Source organism: Girardinichthys multiradiatus, chromosome 23, assembly GCF_021462225.1.
Source record: "Girardinichthys multiradiatus isolate DD_20200921_A chromosome 23, DD_fGirMul_XY1, whole genome shotgun sequence".
Taxonomy (NCBI): domain Eukaryota; kingdom Metazoa; phylum Chordata; class Actinopteri; order Cyprinodontiformes; family Goodeidae; genus Girardinichthys; species Girardinichthys multiradiatus.
Window position 1 is genome coordinate 27,471,737 of NC_061815.1, and position 20,607 is coordinate 27,492,343.

Here is a 20,607-nt window from a genome sequence, read left to right on the forward strand (position 1 = left end):
AATGTGTGGCCACACTTAAATATTGATGTGCACAGACACACTTCATCGTATCAGTCTTAGCTTAAGGATTTTAGCAAAGAGCAATTCAATTCAATTCAAAAATACTTTATTAATCCCAAAGGGAAATTAAATGTTGTTATAGCTCATATTATGTAGGTTTCTTCAAAGAGCCATTGTAGATGCTGATGGCTGTGGGCAGGAAGGATCTCCTGTAGCGCTCCGTCTTACAGCAGATCTGAAGAAGCCTCTGACTGAAGACACTCTGTTGTTGTAGGACAGTCTCATGAAGAGGATGCTCAGAGTTCTCCATAATGTTCTTCATTTTATGAAGAATCCGTCTTTCCACAATGATCTCCAGAGGTTCCAGAGGAGTCCCCAGAACAGAGCCAGCCTTCTTTATCAGCTTGTTGAGCTTTTTTAAGTCCCTGGCTCTGATGCTGCTTCCCCAGCAGATGATGGCAGAAGAGATCACACTTTCCACAACAGACTTATAGAAGATATGCAGCATCTTGCTGCAAACACCAAAGGACCTAAGCTTCCTCAATAAGTACAGTCTGCTCTGTCCCTTCTTGTAGATGGCTTCACAGTTGCATCTCCACTCTAGTCTGTTGTCCAGGTGAACACCGAGGTATTTATACTCCTCCACCACCTCCACTTCTTCTCCCATGATAGAAATAGTGTTTGACTTATTCCTGTTTCTCTTAAAATCTGCAATCATCTCCTTTGTTTAGTCACATTCAACATGAGATGATTGTTTCCACACCATGCCACAAAGCGGTCCACCACCATCCTGTACTCAGCTTCTTGTCCATCTCTGATCCACCCCACGACTGCAGAATCATCCGAGTATTTCTGCAGATGACAGGAGTCTGTCTTGTACTGGAAGTCTGAGGTGTACAGAGTGAAAAGGAATGGTGAGAGTACAGTCCCCTGTGGTGCTCCTGTGCTGCTGACTACCTGGTTAGACTCTCACTTTTTGAGACACACAGGTGGAAGGGGGAAGCAAAGGAAGCATCAGCATCTTCTGATATGGTTGATGGCAAACATGTAGAAGGGCTAGGTGGAAGATAAAAAATGTGAGGTGTTACTGGACAGCTGTGGGTCCTGTGGGTCAAAGGAGGGTGGGATGTCTGTTTGGCTGTGAGCTGGAGAGGAGGATGCTGAGCTTCTTTCTGAACTGAACCTATTGAAGAATACGTTCAGTTCATTGGCTCTGTCCAGACGTCCATCGGTCTGATCATCCTTCTGCTTGAAGCCTGTGATCTTCTTCATCCCTGTCCACACATCTCTGATATTGTTTTGCTGGAGCTTCCTCTCCAGCTTCTTCTTGTACACCTCCTTGCTGTCTCTTACCTTGACTTTAAGTTGCTTCTGTATAATCCTCAATAATTCTCTGTCTCCCTCTCTGAAGGCTCTTTTTTTCTTGTTAAGCAGGTCCTTCAGGTCACTGGTGATCCAAGGTTTGTTATTTGGGAAGCATCTCACAGTTCTGGTGGGGATGATATTATCCACACAGAAGTTTATATAGTCGGTTACACACTCAGTCATGGCATTGATGTCCTCTCCATGTGGCTGGCACAATGCGTCCCAGTCTGTAGCCTCAAAGCAACCTTGCAGAGCTTCTTCAGCTTCCTGTGACCATTTTCTCACAGTCCTCTTTTTAACAGGTTGCCTCTGAACAAGGGGCTTATATTTCGAGCAGAGAAAAACAAGATTGTGATCTGATTTGCCTAGCGGAGGTCTTGCTGTAGAGATATATGAGTCCTTGACATTTGCATAAAACAAATCCAATGTTTTGTTTTCTCTGGTAGAGCAGCTGACAAACTGTTGAAACGTTGGAAGTGTAGCAGAGAGTGAAGCATGGTTAAAATCACCAGAAATTGCCACAAAAGCATTGGGGTTTTGAGGAATGGACAAAAATACTGAGTCTCTAGATGTGCAGTGCTGCTTTAAATATATCCCAAAACACTTGTAGAGGCAACTGTGGTGGAAAATGAAGGCTCCTGAACAGCTATGCACATCACATTTTTCACATTTTCTTTCTTCTTTACCATAATGTGCTACTTTCTGTTGGTATATCACAAAAGGTTCCAATAAAATATGTTGAAGCTTGTGGCAGGAACATGACAAAATGTGAAAAACATTAAGAAATATCAAAATTTTTGCAAGGTACTGCAAATGTCAGCTCAGAGACCTCAAAAGTGCTACTAAAATTCACCCATACCACAAAACTCTTTATTATAATTTTTTTTTTCTTTATTGGCGCCACTAAGGCCCAGTAATAGCTATGGATCAATAAATGGAAATGTTGAAAGCTGTGAAAGAGAAATTGATCTCGAGATGGATGTGAAATTTCCCTTATGATAAATGTGTTGTAATTTGTATATAGTATAGTACAACAGAACTTTATACAACATATTTATTTACAAACAAAAGGCGCATTCTCTTAAGAGTTTGAGCCGGTAGGGATTACAACAATTGTACTTTATGAGTTGTACAATTGCTCTTTGTCAGACTTTGTTAAAACGTCTAATTTGGGTAACTAAAATTGCGGGCCAAATGACAACAAACTACGTCTTGAAATTTGATAATTTGATAAGAATAATTTCCTACAAGAGACAAATTCTGGACATAACCTCAGCATTCTGGATGAACTGTGTATGGTCTGCACCATTCATACAGAGGCCTGTTCAGTTCAAATCACTATCACTGGCTTTTATTGCATGATCCACGAATGGTTTAGTAAGAACTTGAAGTAATGACTATTTGGTAAAAACTGGCCATGGCTGTGTCAAACAGAAACTCTTTGGGGCTGACAAACCACCAAAGGGATTTGCATATTCAAAATATCGGGACCCATGATAAGCTCATTATAAATAATATGTGCTTGAGCTGTGAGTGTGTGCGTGTCAAAAGACTCATTGCCTAATTTATTTAAAGACTAAAAGTAGGCTGCTGCTTATCCTCTAAACTGGATTGTATTAATCTACTAATCACACTGTTTTTGTTAAACTGCTTCTCTGCAGCTGCACTGAGGCAACAAAGGCCCTAATTTCCTTTTATTTTGCCACAGCCAGATTTCTACTCTTGTTCTCATAGTTGAACTTTAATCTTAGTCCTTTCCCATGGGTCTTGTTGCCTTTAATGTCCTTTAATTGTTAATGATCTTTCCTGTTTTACCTCTTCTGGACACATGGTTAATCTCAATCTTTTCCTTCCTTCCCCGTTTTCTCATCCCATCTGGTCTCAGTATACAAAACTTCTACTGCAGACGTGACAGGAAGCCGTTCATGCCTCAAAACATCTCCTCCACATCCCATCCAGGAACAAATTTGACCCGTAAAACAACCAACCCCCTACCTTCAGATCCTCTGCCTGCACTAAAGATCTCCGAGGAAGATGTAAACAGGCTCTTTCAGCGCATGAAAACAAAGAAAGCTGGAGGACCTGATAACGTCTCTCCATCATGCCTGAAAGCCTGTAATAATCAACTCGCCCCGATCTTCACCTGGATCTTCAACAAGTCACTGGAGACGTGTGAGGTCCCCTCCTGCCTCAAACGATCCACCATCATCCCGGTGCCAAGAAACCCACCATCCTAGGATTAAATGACTACAGGCCTGTAGCCCTGATGTCTGTGGTCATGAAATCCTTTGAGCGGCTGGTGTTGAAGCACCTGAAAGACATCACAGGCTGGACCCCTTGCAGTTTCCTTACCAAGCAAACAGGTCGGCAGATGATGCTGTCAACTTAGGTCTACACTTCATCCTGCAACACCTCGACCACCCAGGGACGTACGCCAGGATCCTGTTTGTAGACTTCAGCTCGGCCTTCAACACCATCATACCAGACATCCTCCACCAGAAGCTCACCCAGCTCAACGTCCCAGCCTCCACCTGTCAGTGGATCAACAGCTTCCTGACGGACCGACAGCTGCAGGTGAGACTGGGGAGCATCTTCTCCCGATCCAGATCAATAAGTACTGGTGCCCCCCAGGGGTGTGTTCTATCCCCACTCCTCTTCTCTCTGTACACAAATGACCGCACCTCATCGGACTCGTCCGTGAAACTCCTTAAGTTTGTAGACGACACCACTGTCATTGAACTGATCCAGGACAGTGATGAGTCTGCTTACAGACAGCAGGTGGATCGGCTGGTACACTGGTGTAGTCAGAACTACCTTGAACTCAACCCACTCAAGACTGTGGAAATGGTGGTGGACTTTCGGAGAACACCACCCATATACACCCCCCTCACCATCCTCAACAACACCGTGTCGGCTGTGGACCACTTCAGGTTCATAGGAACCACCATCTCTGAGGACCTGAGATGGTCTTCACACATAGACACTGTTTGAAAGAAGGCCCAGCAGAGACTGTACTTCCTGAGGCAACTCAAGAAGTTCAACCTTCCACAGGAGCTGCTGGTCATCTTCTACACTGCCATCATTCAGTCTGTCCTGTCTTCATCCATCTCAGTGTGGTTTGGCTCATCCACAAAACAGGACAGGTCCAGACTGCAACGAATAATCAGGACTGCAGAGAGAATAATCAGGGCTGACCTTCCCTCCATCCAGGACTTATACAGGTCTAGGGTCAAGAAAAGAGCTGCAAAAATCTCTGCAGACCCCACACACCCTGCACATAAACTGTTTAGAGTTTTACCTTCAGGCCGCTGCTACACTAAAACCAGCCGCCACAGAGACAGTTTCTTCCCCCAGGTTGTTTCTCTGTTCAACATTTAATAGAATACCAAACAACAGCATACAGATGTTGCAAATGCACCATTTTATTTACATATGTGTATATTTCTATATTGTATATATGTATACTCTTTAATGCAAAAAACAAAAACCAGAGAGCAAAGTGTACCGGAGTCAAATTCCTTGTTGGTATGTACGAAATTGGCAATAAAGCTGATTCTAATTTTTTACCGTCTTAAACACTGAATCTTATTGTTGTTAGGTGTAAATCCCTTATACCTAATTACCCCTTTTGCCAGCTGTTACATAGGCTATTTCCCTCAAATATCAGCAAAATACATTCTCCTAAACACCTCCCAAAAGGTTGCTGAATGAAAGACAAACAATTCATTTATTAAAAAAGAACTTGTTTCCTTATAAAGAAGCTTCTTTAGTTTTATGGTATATGTTCGCTCAAAAGGGAAAACAGCAAAAATGATTTGGTATTGGTTTAAAAATTGTGTTTTCTTGTTTTTAATTTGCTGTTTATAAACAAGACAATGGAGTGTTGGGTGGATTTTAAAAGACAAAAACGTATTACCTAAAACAAGATGTAATGTGCTGCCATCTGCTGGTGTTAAACGGGTATAACTGGCAAATGAAAAGGAAATGAATATCGATGGAAAAACGAAGAAAGCAGCAACAAGCTAAATGTATATGTTTTTTGTTTGCTACAGCTGGGGCTCTGTGTTTTATGTCATTTGATTTAAAATGCAAAACTATGTTTTTCGAGGGTAGATAAGGCTCAGGTTGATGCATCTACTCCTTTACCAATCAGCCGATGAATGTTGTGGCTATTCACCAACAACTGTCTCTCTATAGACTGCTCGTAACATTGGAAACTCCGCGTTTCCGACCAGGTTCACCGCTCCTCTCGCCGGCTGCTAAATGAGGCGTGTTCCGGAAATTAATTTGCGTTTCCTCTCTATGTACCCAATCATCTTGCATTTAGTCATGCGAGTGCATTGTTTTACCCAATCAGAACCTGCGAAATAAAGTGTGGGCGTGAGCGCTAACTGTAGCTACTGACTGACTTTCCTGCGCAGTGTTGGTGTTTGGAGTTTGACCATTGTCAGAGAAAAGGACATGTCTGTTTCCCAGAATCTAATGACTTGAAACAACCAGTAACAAGAAAATAACCGGAAACATTTCAATAAGGCTGAGAGGTGAGCGGACAGCAGGAATTATTGTTAGCATTATTAGCCACGAAGGGCTAGGCTATCTTGCTCAACTGATCTGTTAAATGGAACATGAGTCTGTGTTATTGTTATATAACAATGGCGGTCCCCACAGCTGCAAACTCAGAAGCTTTCGAGTAGGTTCAAGAAGGTCACCTTCTCAGATTAGCCTCTCAGATCAGGGTGTCTGAAATAGACGGTTAGACCACATGACGAGGATCAAATACTGATAAAAGTATTTGCAAAGACAGCCTAAAATACCCATGCATCCATCCCAGACTTCTAGTTGAATGAATCTGTGCTTTGTGCTACAGAGCACAGGTTGTGTATGAAAAACTCTGCTGTAGCATATGATCAACTTTCTTCCTAAGGGTTAAATTAAAACACTTCAAAATCCTCCAGAATGCTAGATCTACAGCTGTCTGACGTGTTGTTACATAGATCGTTTTGTTAGCGGGTAACAGTGGCGTTAATGGATGTTTGTTTGCAAAGTAAAAGTGCTTTTGGAAAGGTGTCACTTTGTTTACATGACGTTTGGTTCTGTAAGAAGTCTGCACAAAACTGCATGTTTAGAGGCTTAAAACCTATACGGCGGCTGGACAAAGTAGGCACACTCTTTGACTCACTTGTTCACTTTTTCAGACTTCAATGTATTTTGGTGAAAGACCAACACAAAGTTGTAATTGTGAAGCAGAATGAAAAACATGATACGGCTGCAGTTCTTTTGGTTTATGTCTTTACCAGCTTAAACCATTTCAACGTGTCTCTGGCTGTATGTTTTTCAGCATTCTGTCTGCATGAAGGTGACGCTCTTCTCTAAGTTTGAACTTTTCTTCCAGGAATGTCCTGTGTTTAGAAGGATCCCCACAGCATCGTGCTGCTGCTATCGTGATGATGAGTTCAGGGTCATGTGCCGTATTAGTTTTCCCTCACATATAGCTTTATGCAAGTTGTTTAGCATTTGAAGAGATTCATCCACCTGAGTTGTCAATCACTGCTGCACATCTAGAGTAACGTCAGGCCTCTTGACCTCTTTGTTTAATGCTGCTTTTGCCCAGTAAAAGAGAAAAACTGCATAGGTACACATACTTTTGAACATGGTTGGTTGCACTGGATTTCATTTAGGGCTGCCAGGGTAAAGGGGGTTGGATAAACAAAATATAATTCAATTCAGTTTTATTTATATTGTGGCAATTCACAGCACGTGTCATCTCAAGGCATTTCACAAAGGGTTTGGAATGGTGTAGGGTTGTTGGGGAGGTTAGATTAAACTACTGAGAGTTAGTTTGGTCATTTTAGAATGGGTTATGTGTAGGGGTACTAAGTAAAAATAATAAACTGATAAAGTTTGTCCATGTAGAGTCCACTGGTGGCCATTGTTATACTAAAAACCACAAGGATATAGTTTATCATGGTCCACTGAGGTGAGGAATAGCTTTGCAGTGTAATCTTAAGACAGATCAGGCAAAGCCCCTGCATCACTCTAAAGGTAAATGACTAATTACTAATACATTTTGTGATATAATCAGAATCAGAAAAGCTTTATTGCCAAGTACGTTTTTGGACATACAAGGAATTTGTTTTGGCGTAGTCGGTGCAATACAGTACAAATTAAACAGTATAAACATATCTACAATATAATATAAATATATGTGCACAGTTTTAAGTGAGTGAGAGTAAATATAGAGCAGTATAAGATGCAAGAGCAATACAACAGTGCAGGTGATCATTGTGCAAGTATGGCAGTGCAAGTAAAGCAGGAGTCCAAGCTGAGCGTTAATGTAACGCATAGAGTTGCAGGTTACAGGTGTCCTGTCAGCAAAAAAAGGGGGGGTGTGGGGGGAAGGGAGAGTGTCAAGTGTGGTTTCCGGGCTTTGTTAACAAGGCTGGTGGCAGATGGGAAAAAACTGTTCTTGTGGCGTGAGGTTTTGGTCCGGATGGACCGCAGCCTCCTGCCAGAGGGGAGAGTTTCAAAGAGTCTGTGACCGGGGTGGGAGGGATCAGCCAGAATCTTCCCTGCCCGCTTCAGGGTCCTGGAGGTGTACAGTTCCTGGAGCGACAGTAGACTGCAGCCAATCACCTTCTCAGCAGACCGAATGACACGCTGCAGCCTGCCCTTATCCTTGGCTGTAGCAGCGGCGTACAAGATGGTGATGGAGGAGGTGAGGATGGACTCAATGATGGCTGTGTAGAAGTGCACCATCATAGTCTTTGGCAGGTTGAATTTCTTCAGCTGCCGCAGGAAGAACATCCTCTGCTGGGCTTTCTTAATGAGGGAGCTGATGTTTGGCTCCCACTTGAGATCCTGGGAGATGATGGTTCCCAGGAAGCCGAAAGATTCCACAGTGTCAATTGTGGAGTCACAGTGGGTGATGGGGGCAGGTGGTGCTGGGTTCTGCCTGAAGTCCACAACCATCTCCTCTGTCTTTAGAGCGTTGAGCTCAAGGTTGTTCTGGCTGCACCAGTCCAACAGATGGTCCACCTCCCATCTGTACGCGGACTCGTCACCATCAGAGATGAGTCCGATCAGGGTGGTGTCGTCCGCAAACTTCAGAAGCTTGACAGACTGGTGACTGGAGGTGCAGCTGTTGGTGTACAGGGAGAAGAGCAGAGGAGAGAGAACACAGCCTTGGGGGGAACCGGTGCTGATGGTCAGGGAGTCAGAGACGTGCTTCCCCAGCCTCACGCGCTGCTTCCTGTCAGACAGGAAGTCAGTGATCCACCTGCAGGTGGAGTCGGGCACACTCAGCTGGGAGAGCTTCTCCTGGAGCAGAGCTGGGATGATGGTGTTGAAGGCAGAGCTGAAATCCACAAACAGGATCCTGGCGTAGGTTCCTGTGGAGTCCAGGTGCCGGAGGATGAAGTGAAGGTCTAGGTTGACTGCATCATCTTGGATCATCTCTGTCAGTCACCTTGGTCTTCTTCTCATAGATATCACAATAAACTCTTCAAAATACAAAAATCTTAGCTTGTTTGTTCTTTTTTCAGCCATGGATCCTTTATCGAGAGGCAACCTTCCTACACCAAAGCTCAACCCGCCATCTCCAACCTCCATGAGGGCTGGAACTTCCTCCCTCGACTCATCTGCTAGCTCATCAACCTCTGAGTCGAAGGGGCAAAAGGTCACATTGCCGACTCCTCCGACCACTCCATCATCTCCTCCCTACACTGCCTCACCTCAGATACCTCCTAGTCTTCATTCTCGCTCTTCCTCCCTCTCTACACCGACAACGTCATCTCCCCGCCAACCCACCAGAAGTTTTTCGCAGCCCGGCAGATCACAGCTCAATGCAGCAGCATCAACAGGGTGTCTTCTTAATGGATCATCAGCTGCTACTGTGCCTCCATCACCCGCTTCTCCTGGACCAGGTAACATAGGCCTTTGGTGCTTGAGCACAAGTCTTCTAGCTTAGGTTTACTTTGCAGTACAGACATGCAAAGCAGCTGCTCCCTTTCTGCTGACCTACAAAGAAACACCAGAGTCTCACTGTAGATTGTTCCTGCTGTCTCTGTGTGTCATGTAACCATATAATGGGTGGAAATGTCCTATTTATGTTGCTAGTAGCCTATTTTATTAAGTCCTTGCAATGATAGCAACATATGTAACTTTGAAGTATTACTACAAAGTGTGAAAAGTTAGCTTTTATTTCCATGAACAAAATCATCTTACAATCATTGCAAGCTTGTCAAATTGATAGGAACAAGCCTTATAATGTAACTGAAGTCAGTACAAACTCACATTTTGAAATGCCATTTTAGTGTAATTTATGACCATATATTTCAACAACTGTTCATTTCAGTGGCATGAATTTACTTTTTAAAATATTGTATCAATGTTTCCTTTCCATAAATGTAATTGGATTTATCTTGAAAATTCGGTGTAACAGGCACTTTAAAGTGCCTCAAATTCATGCCACCGGAATGAACGGTTGTTCAGATATATGGTCATAAATTACACTAAAAAGACATTTCCAGACTACTCCTTTGCGATTTTATGATGTCAGAGGGGAACACCCGCATTTAAACTGACTGCTGGTACAATGACCAGCAACACAGACAGCAGCAAATAATCTGAAGTTTCTTTAGATATATTTCAGTCATTATCAGAGAGAGACGCAGCAGTCAGGAGAAGACAGTCAGCTTTCATCAGATGGAGGAGCACAAGTGCTGCGGCCTGCAGACGTCAGCCAGGGTCTATGTTTGCTGGATGCCAGAGCACGGCCAGAATCCACATGCATGAATCATAGCACCACCAGGAAACAGAACCAGCACAACATCCGGATTTTCAAAATAATTCACTAAAGACGGACTAGATCTCGCTATATTAATAAATACACACATAAATTAATATTTTCCCCTTCTGATAAATCCTGCAGGTTGTGGTTATTAGCAGTTGTTAACATTAGATCAATTAGATCAGTTACTGGGTTAACAAAGGTATTATAAACCGAGCAATTAAACATTAAATGCAACAAATTAAGCAACAAATGAACTCGGTGTACTCACCCATTGTAGAACAAAACGCATGAAAATATCTGGATGCATAAACTGAAACATGAAGCAGTTTAACTGGTATAACTTTCACAGGATGAGTTATTTTAGACTTGCTACCGCATTTATCACTGGCTTTTATTGCATGATGTGTGAATGGTTCTTGGAGCTCCTCTGGGCTACGCAGTGGACCGGACTGGACCAGAGCAGATACAGTGTAAACCCAGCAGCATGGAGCAGCAGCAGCAGACACAAGGGATGATTCAACATCTGAAGACACTGCCCGGTGTCATTTTTTTTAACTTTATGTTAAAGTCTTCTAAGAAACATTTATTTAAATATATCGTATGCGCCTATAATTTATCTTCTTTTAATAATAATTTAAAAAAAAATCTGATTATTAATAATAAAAATAATAATTTTGGATTTTTAATTATTAACAATAGCTGCCGATATCTAAATGTACTTTTGTGACAGGGAACTGTTCTTACCTGTTGAGCCTTGATCCATTTAGCAACAGCAGCAACGACCTTTTCTTTGGTGATCTTTTCCCATCAGATGTTCTGAACAGTGTGGCTATAGACCCTCCTTCAACATTCCCCTTCGACTGTCAGATATCCTGACCTCTGACATCATTTCTCTTGTGAATTCAGAGGTTGGGAGCAGTTTGCTGAGAAGTCCTCCGATCACAACTGGCTGAGCATGGTCTGACCAGCCCATCTGTCCCTCGTCAGTTTTCCAGCTCTGATCCAGGCAGCTCTGATCCTCTTCACTTCAGGAAACACAGCAGACTAACAGCTGCTGTTGTAGTATTGCTGCAACCACCAGCAATGCACCGTTTCACCATATTAACATTGTTTTTAACACAACTTGGCTTCTACCTGAACAGTGTATCATTGACCTCACAGAGTGAATGACCAAAGAATTCACCTCTGATGTCACTTCCTGGCGACTTTGGACGTGCAAAATTTATTTTGTCACACAGCTGTCTTTAATCACGTCTTTAATGCAAATATGATGTCAATTGCTGCCCAATTTCATAAATATTAAGATATTTCCTTTCAATATCTGCATTTGAGTAAAAAGCTTGTCACAGAGAGTTTGTATATTATGTCCACACTGATCCAACTTCCTTCAGCTTTTTTAACTTTTGTGACTTTAGAACCGCAGACTTCAGGGTATTTTTTTGGCATCAAGTGTGATTAAGCAACACAAAGTAGTATGTACTGTACTGTAAAACGATACATGGTCTTCAAACGTTTTTTAAAAATGATGCCGCTTCTCTGAGTAATTGTAGGACAGTCACAGCTGTAGGTCATACATCTCTCCCAGCTTTGCACATTTAAATTAGCTCATTCCTATGTGCAGCATAGCCCAAGCTCAGACTGGATGGAGATTCTAAGCTAGGTTTAGATCAGTTCACCGCTTTTAATCCTAACAAATGAATATGTTTCTGCAGCCAGGTTTAGATGGAGGGCCATGTCTTTGTGGATTTTCAGTTTTGCCATGTGCTTTCCATTTTCGAATAATGGATTGAACAGTGCTGTTTAAGATGCTCAAACCTTAAGATATTGTTTTATGCTGTAGCTCTGGTTGTGTGTTTGTGGTCACTGCCTTGATGTATGTGGATCTATTCACCTCTCCCTAAACTCTGACCGGCTTTGCAGTCCCTGCTGAAGAAAAGCATCACCATCATGTGATGCTTCCACCATCATCTTTCTCCGTAGGGATGGTGTTTTTAGGGTGATGTGGAGGGTTGGGTTTCCATAACACATGCTGTTTTGCATGTAAGCCAACAAGTTTGATTTTGGTGTCATCCAACCTGCTTCCACATGCTTGCTGTGTCTCCTACATGTCTTTTAGCAACCTTTAAACTACCTTTAAAGGTCTCTTGTTTTTCAGCTGCAATTATACCGAGGTTAAATTAGGTACAGAGAGGCCAATGGTGGACCAAATTCATGTTAAGAGCCATAAAACCTAAATGAAAACCTAAATTAATCAGGTTGCTTTTGTTGTTTGTTTTTCTAGAAGAGCCTGAGGAGGAGGTCCGTTTTGAGGATTTGGAGGAGAGGGCAAAGTCAGGTGATGCAAAAGCACAAACCAAGGTCAGTGAACATACTGCAGATATTGTCGACCATATGTTGAAAATGGAGCAGATCAGCTTAGTCATGATAAATGTTTAATTTAGCCCCGCTATGGATGGGTCGGTACGTCTCAGTGGTGCTTGTTTGGCAAATCTGAACGTGTGTTTGTTTGTCTGTATGTGTGTCCAGATGGGCCGTTACTTTTTGGCCTTGGCAGAAGAAAGCGATGAAGAGCTGAACAATTGCACAGCGGTCTCTTGGCTGGTCCAGGCTGCTAAACAGGGGCGCAAAGATGCTGTCAAACTGCTGCAGCAGTGCTTAAAGTCCAGGAAAGGTGACCAAAAATTCACATCTGTTCCCTCAAATGACTACTGTTTTCAGTGTGATGGCAGAACTTCTACTTTTTATTAATCCTAGCTTTATTCAGGCTGTGATTGCTCTCTTATGTTCCTCAGGAATCACTCTGGAGAACTTTGAGGAGGTAAAGAAGTTGTGCACAGAGACACGTTTCGAGAGGGGAGTCAGGAAAGCAGCTCTGCTCATGTACTTTAAGCTGAACCCAGAGAAGAAGAGGTCTGTGGCAGTTTCGGAGCTGCTAGAGAACGTGGAGCATGTTCACGCAGAACCAGGTGCAAAAAGAAAAGCTGTCATACTGGTTAAGCCATTTTCTCTGCCGTATTGTTGTTTTTCCATTTTTTACTTCTATCTTCTGTTTTAGGCAAACCCATCTGCTCAGGCCCACTCAACAGCTCTGCTAAGAAACAAAGGCGAGTCCTGGAGACTATGGTCTCCAGAGAAGGTATGTTTATTCTGATTTTTAATATTTTCCATTACAATTATTTACATGAAAGAAACATTTTTAAGTCTAAAGAAAGCTACGGTGAAGTTCAAAGTTGAGGTTTTCCTTTTTTTGCTTTGCTTTGCAGGCAGTTCTCATGTGGGTCTTGATGATTTCGTGGAGATGACAAAGAAATATGCTCAGGGTATTGCACCGTCACCCTTCATGGCTGCTGCGACAGATGATGATGATGACGATGATTATGTGGTAGTGAAAAATCCAGATGAACTGCCGCTCCATCAGAAGGTTAGACACTTGTATTTTTTTTTTTTAAAGCCAACAGTTTTAGCTTTATTCTTTGCGATTTACTATTTAGGTTCACACCTTTGTATGAGAGTTGTTGATGACTGGCTGCATATGCATCATACTCTTTATGGACTGACCAATTTGGGAATTTAAATATTTAGTTTGTTTTATGTAAAACACCATATTGGTCAGTTAGAGCACTTTATAAACTGAGAACATCTCTACTTCCTGCTGACTTCCTCTGTTTTTCCTGTGTTTCCCTCAGCTGCTGAAGTTCCCACTGTACGCTCTGCTGGAAATAAAAGAGCATCTCATCGACTGGGCGTCCCGGGCTGGCATGCAGTGGCTCAGCGCCCTCATCCCCACTCACCACGTTAACGCCCTCATCTTTTTCTTCATCATCTCCAACCTCACCATTGAGTTTTTCATCTTCCTCATTCCTCTCCTGGTCTTCTACCTTTCCTTCTTCTCCATGGTCATCTGCACACTGCGGGTATTTCAGGTTAGTTATGACTCGCTGACTTCTTTCTTTGTGTTAGTAAATTTGAAAACACTGAGTCTGGGTTTTATATTTGTCAAATATTAGTGGTAGCCGAGGAAGGAGATAGACTGATAAATTATTATTTAAGAAACGTGTTTATCTTTTCTAGAACTCAAAAGCGTGGGAAAATTTCCGAGCTCTCACAGACCTGCTCGCTCAGTTTGAGCCCGGTCTGGATCTGGAGCAGGCTGAGACCAACTTTGGATGGACACATTTAGAACCCTACCTGTAAGGACACCTCTGTTTACTCATTTGTTTTATCTTTTATTTGCTCTTCTTTGTATTTAGGCCGAGCTTCAAGTTTTAAGGTCCAATTCTTTTTCTTAATACACTCATCAAGGCCATTAATGTTGTATTATTTTGGGTCATTTAATAATTTTTCTAGATGTTCTTTTTATGGAGGGGACTGATAATACAACTTTGATTTCTAAAAATAATTTGGTGGACAAGTTTGATTGTAATTAATTAAGTTTCTTTAGCGACACAGGGATAATTTCACCCTGGGAACACCTTGGGCTTCCCACAGAGGAGTTGGAGGAAGTGTCTGGGCATCACTATGTAGACTGCTGTCCCAGTCCCAGAGAGAGAGAGAGAGAGAGAGATGGATGGATGGATGGATAGATTAATGAAGAAGAATTTGGAGGTGGTCCTACCTCTTCATTGATCCATTCAGTTTGTGCAAAGCGTCAGTAACACTGTCAGCTTAACACACCCCAGGGCTGCTTTTTTTATTTTTAACCTCTCAGTCCAGGTGGTGACAGTGGTGTTCCAGCAATTTCTGGATTGTTCCTCATCATGCTAACCGATATCCTGAAATCTGAGGGTGACAGCTTAGGTCAGGTGGTTGAAACTTAGACACAGTTGGGTTTTCCAGCCGAACATTCATCATAAAAGAAAATCAAAGGAAGGGTTTTGGAATACATCAAGCTTCCATAATGGCCTTCCCATTGCCCTAACCTTACTTTGTTGAACATTTGTAGTCTATGATTAAAAGCTGGGTCCTTCCCGAGGCACCAACAAGCTTATTGAATGATCTCTGCTAAATCTGCATGGAGAAGTTGTCAAATACGTAGTCTGAATTATGAGAGAAGCTCGTTGATGACTACAAGCAGTTTGTGGTCCAGATGCAACATGCCGAGGCACATTTAAGCAAATATAAGTTGGGGTGTATTTATATATTTGGGCCTTTATGTCTAATTTGACCCTGTTTGGATCAGTTCAGACTTGTGTTCCCAATTTATGTTTAAAGAATTGACTGAAGTTGTGTGATAGATTTTCACCCTGGAAAAATAACACTATAATGTGTCTTTAAAGGATTAAAAAAGGCATGCATTCCCTCAATGAGTGTAAAATTTTCATCAGAACAGTTTGAAAACCTTGTTTCTGTTTTCTTGCAGGTACTTCCTTCTCTCGGTTGTCTTTGTTGTGTTCTCCTTCCCTGTTGCCGATAAATCCTGGATCCCCTGCTCTGAGCTAGCCGCTGTGGCTCTCTTCTTCACCATCACGGCCTTCCTCAGCCTCCACGCCTCTGCTCAGCTCTTTGCTCGTAAAGCCCTTCTCACAGAGGTCCTCTCCGGAGCATGCTCCCTCACACAGCTCCTACCTGATTCCCTCTGGTTCCTCCGGATCTTTGGGATGACGTTCATCACAGTGCCTCTCGGAGATGCTGTGGCCATAAATGTGGGCATGCCGTGCCTTTTGTACGGACACCTCGTCTATCTTCTCTTTCGCATGGCCCAGCTGAGAGGCTTCAAGGGTACCTACCTGTGTCTGGTGCCCTACTTGGTTTGCTTCACCTGGTGTGAGCTTTGCTTGGTGTTCCTCAACAACGCCTCAGCCATAGGACTCATTCGGACTTGCGTGGGCTATTTCCTCTTTCTGTTTGCCCTCCCTATACTCTGTCTGGGTCTGGCTGCCATGATTATGATCCAGTTAGTGCAGTGGTTTCTCACCCTGGAGGTAACTAAGATGGTGGTCACTCTGATTGTCTGCTCTGTGCCCGTGGTGTTGAGGCTTTGGACCCGTTTCAGCCTCAACCCCATCGTGGTTTTGAGGTCTTTGTCGCGGAGCAGCATCGTCAAGCTCATCCTGGTGTGGCTGAGTGCAGTGGTGCTCTTCTGCTGGATGTACGTCTACAGGTCTGAAGGAATGAAGGTGTATAACTCGACCCTGACGTGGCCTGAATACAGCAACCTTTGCGGGCCATTGGCTTGGAAGGAGTCCAACATGGCCCAAACTCAGATTCTCTGCTCTCACCTGGAAGGACACAGAGTCACTTGGACGGGACGCTTCAAATATGTCCGTGTGACTGACATCGAGAACGGGCCGCATTCGGTTATCAACCTACTGCCTGTTTTTCTAGGAAACTGGATGCGTTGTCTGTACGGAGAACCCTATCCGGTCTGTGATGAGGGGAAAAAGAACGACGCCGCTGAGCCCCAACCGCTACCGGCTCCAGCTCCTCCTCCAGAAAATCCGCTCTGCAAACTGAAAATCCTGGCCAAGCATGAGTGCCACATCAAGCGCTTTGATCGCTACAAGTTTGAGGTTACCCTGGGCATGCCACTCGAGAGGAAGACGAAGGACGGGACAATCATAGAGGATGAAGATGCAACTAAGGACATAGTCTTACGGGCGAGTAATGAGTTCAAATCTGTGCTTTTACACTTGAACGCCGGTAGCCTGGTGGAGTTCAGCACCATCCTGGAGGGACGTTTGGGCTCCAAATGGCCCGTTTTTGAAATGAAGGCGATCCACTGCATGTCCTGTGGGGATGCCTGCGTTCTTAGCCGCAAACAGTACAAGATCGAGCATGACTGGAGGCGCACAGCTCAGAACGCCCTCCAGTTTGGATTTGACTTCTTCTTCAATCCCTTCCTGACCGCTCGGCTAGAGGAGCACACAGAAACTGAAACAGAGAGCGTGGCACTGGAGGACGGATAGAGGGAGGGCAACCTTTAAAGAGAAGATGCCTCATAATAATTAAACTATCAAAGAACGTTAATGATTGTACAATACTGTTCTTAACTGCATCATTGGTGATGAGAGAGACTGAACAGATCCTCAGGCATTTATTGTGTCTTCTAAAAGCTTCTGCACTCCTTGGACCTCTTCACATTGGTCACATTACAACCACAATATTCAGCGTATCTCACTGGGTGTCATTAGCTGAAGATCTGTCTGACTAACACAAACACTAGCTCTTATCTAAACCCTTCCATGTTTATGGTTGTTGAAAGGTAAACCTCTGCCACAGCCTCAAGTCTTTTAAAGACTCTAAAATGTTTTGTGATTGCTCTGTCTTTAGCTCCATTCATCTTCCTATTGACTAGTCCCCGCAGCATGATCCTGTTGTCTCCGTGTTTAACCATGGGGATGGTGCGTTCAGGGTGATGAGCTGCCTGAGTTTTTTTTTTTCACACATTTTTTGCACGGAGGTCAGGAAGTTCAGTTTTGGTCTCGTATGACTGGAGCACTTTTTTCCACGCATTTGCCGTGTCCCCTACATGCAATGTTGCAAAACGTCAGACACAACTCCTAAGAGCTTTCTTTCGCCCTCATATAGTTGATGGATTTTTCCATCTGAGGTGTGAATCACAGCAGCTCCTCCAGTGCCAGCACAGGTCTCTTTGTTGCTTCTCTGATTATGTCTCAGTAGGTTTGCCATTATGCCATAAACTTGGGGACATTGATGCTTAGATTGAATTAGACACATTTCTGAACGAAATTGGTTTCTCTGTATCAGAGTAAGAGAGGATGAACACCAACGTATTCAACACAAGTTAATCAAGAACCATGCACGATTTCTTTTCTTCCACTTCGTAATTAGGCCTTATTTTTTTGTTGGCCTATTGCATAAAATCCTATGGAAACAGATTGATGTTATAATGTGACAGACTGTGAAAGGTTTATCAGGGTGTGAGTACTTTTAGAAGACCACATCTACGAATATATGTTTGAGTTCTTAAAGCTTTTGAGCCAAAACAAACGCGACAAAAGACAGAGTAGAAATACAAAGTGGTCAGGATTTATTGCCTACTGCTACAATTTTGCTGTGAGTTATTTAGAAACATTTCATCCACTTTAAGTTGTGTGTGTGCTGATCTTAGAGTTAATTAAATAAAACAGTTTTTTGTTGCCTTTTAAACACAAGTTTCCCACAAAATCCCACACTTGGTGGCTAAAATCTTCAGTATTAACATTTTCCGGCTTCCACTGTGGACAACTCTATCTTTCTTGTTTATCTCAATTATTGTAGAGTAAATTGCTCGAAGGATATAGGTTTTTTTTTTTTCTTTAAATCAACACTAAATTATTTAACAGTGCTCGGTATACAGTGATTTCTGTTTTTAGTGAATAAATCTCAGATTGTGTACTTGAAATACAATTACAGCAGAGCTACAGTGGTGGGAAAAAGTGTTTGCCTCTTTAGAGATTTCTCCTGTTACTCCTTGCACAATTTAATATTTTAGATCATCAAACAAATTTTAATGTTGGATTATGATAATCTTAGAAAGTGCAAAAAGCAGTTTTCAAATGAAGATTGCAGTCATTAAGGATTAAAAAGCTCTCCAAACCAACTATTGCCCCCTTAACCTAATAACTAGATGTGCCACGTATCTTAGCAACAACAACTGACATCAAGAGTTTGTAATAACTGACAATGAGTCTTTAACATCACCACTGAGGAATTTTGCTCCACCTCCCACAAATGTATTTATTCAGCCACTTTGGAGGGTGTGTTTAAGGTCATACTAAAGTATCAGAAGTCCAGACTTTGGCTAGGCCACTCCAAAACTTCATTTTGGTATTTTAGAGGTGACCTTGCTACAGTGCTTTGAACCATGTTTGACTGTCAATATTTTTGATCTCTTTCTGAAATGCTGGGTTAGGTCAGATGTAACATGACCCACACCTTCCACAAAGGTCCACTTTTGTCTCATCAGTCCACAAACTATTTTTCCAGAAGTCTTTGGGATCATCAAGAAGTTTTTGGTAAATGTGAGACGGGTCTTTATGTTATTTGTTTCAGCAGTGGTGTTGACCTTGTTTTTCTCCCATGGAGGCTATTTTTGCTCAGTCTCTCTTTCTTTTGGTTAAATCTTGAGCTCTGATCTTAACTGAGGCCTGCAGAGTTTCAGATGTTGTTCTGGGTGGTTTTGTGACCTGCTGGCTGAATGATTGGAGTAATTCAGGTTGACTGGCCTCTCTTGGTTAATGTTCATCACTGCTGCATGTTTTATCCAGTTTTGGATTGTGGCTTTAACCTTGGTTCTCTGGATTCCTATAGTCTTATAAATAGCTAGGTAACCCTTTCCAGGCTGATTATTTAAATTTTTTTTCCAATGATGTGTTGCTTTTTGAAGTGTTTCAGCCATCAGAGAGGTTTTATTTAAATTATGTATTATATCTGCAGGTCAGGTAATAATCAGGTCTGCACTTGGCTTGTGAAATTGAGCTCAGCTGTCTAAAAAATGTTTAATCCCAGTTAATTCATAATTTATTAAGGAACAAATTACTTTTTCACATAGGGCCAGTTTGGTTTGGATAGCTTTTTTCCTTCTAATGAATGAACTCTTTATTTGGAAACTGTTTTTTGTATCCACTCAGGTTATCTTTATCCCATATTAAACATTGTTTGATGATCTGAAATATTTAAGTGTGACAAAAAAGCAAAAACTGAAGAAATCTGTAAGGGGTTACCACTGACGGTTGCCTCCTTCTCTGTTTATTATTTCATCTTTGTTTCCAGCAGTGTATCTCAGTCTCTGCTGTGCAGGGATTTAATATACTGAACATTTAGTCCCTGATTGCGGGTCTTTTTGGATGTCACTACTGTTTTCTGTACTGTGACCAATAAATATATTAAAATATTAGCTTTTGGTTGTTTTTATTAAAAACTGTTTCAGCCACCATTTCAGCGTACCTTATAGGTAATTTGCGTAAAACCTTTCGTTTTTACAGTTGTGTAGGTGAATTTAGAGGTTTTAGGTTCATTTTATTAATCATAATGGCTCACGGCCACACTTTATTTTTAATTTCATCACTGTCTGGATTTCTTGCCTTTAGCAGATAATTAATCCTGGAGCGACAGTAGACTGCAGCCAATCACCTTCTCAGCAGACCGAATGACACGCTGCAGCCTGCCCTTATCCTTGGCTGTAGCAGCGGCGTACCAGATGGTGATGGAGGAGGTGAGGATGGACTCAATGATGGCTGTGTAGAAGTGCACCATCATAGTCTTTGGCAGGTTGAATTTCTTCAGCTGCCGCAGGAAGAACATCCTCTGCTGGGGTTTCTTGATGAGGGAGCTGATGTTTGGCTCCCACTTGAGATCCTGGGAGATGATGGTTCCCAGGAAGCGCAAAGATTCCACAGTGTCAATTGTGGAGTCACAGAGGGTGATGGGGGCAGGTGGGGCTGGGTTCTGCCTGAAGTCCACAACCATCTCCACTGTCTTTAGAGCGTTGAGCTCAAGGTTGTTCTGGC

At 42.6% G+C, this 20,607-nt stretch overlaps 1 protein-coding gene across 2 annotated transcripts; it reads left to right on the top strand.

Moving 5' to 3' along the window:
* The first annotated feature begins 5,756 nt into the window (after positions 1-5,756).
* Positions 5,757-19,994, top strand: wfs1b (Wolfram syndrome 1b (wolframin)). Of its 2 annotated transcripts, none has more exons than XM_047354422.1 (10): positions 5,757-5,906; positions 8,907-9,287; positions 12,438-12,514; positions 12,683-12,827; positions 12,949-13,122; positions 13,212-13,292; positions 13,420-13,577; positions 13,843-14,079; positions 14,228-14,346; positions 15,516-19,994. In XM_047354422.1, exons 2-10 carry the CDS (start codon positions 8,909-8,911, stop codon positions 17,059-17,061), a joined length of 2,916 nt encoding a protein of 971 aa, XP_047210378.1. In that variant the 5' UTR covers positions 5,757-5,906; positions 8,907-8,908; the 3' UTR covers positions 17,062-19,994. The 2 variants fall into 2 exon arrangements, with proteins under 2 accessions (XP_047210378.1, XP_047210379.1); XM_047354423.1 differs by lacking the exon at positions 5,757-5,906 and adding an exon at positions 8,762-8,821.
* Positions 19,995-20,607: the final 613 nt, after the last annotated feature.

Excerpts from the sequence above, each read along its gene's own strand:
- wfs1b (XM_047354422.1), top strand. The coding sequence starts at position 8,909 with ATGGATCCTTTATCGAGAGGCAACCTTCCTACACCAAAGCTCAACCCG. Across the intron at positions 13,123-13,211 it reads GCATGTTCACGCAGAACCAG|GCAAACCCATCTGCTCAGGC; the intron begins GTGCAAAAAGAA and ends CTTCTGTTTTAG. Across the intron at positions 13,578-13,842 it reads AACTGCCGCTCCATCAGAAG|CTGCTGAAGTTCCCACTGTA; the intron begins GTTAGACACTTG and ends TGTTTCCCTCAG.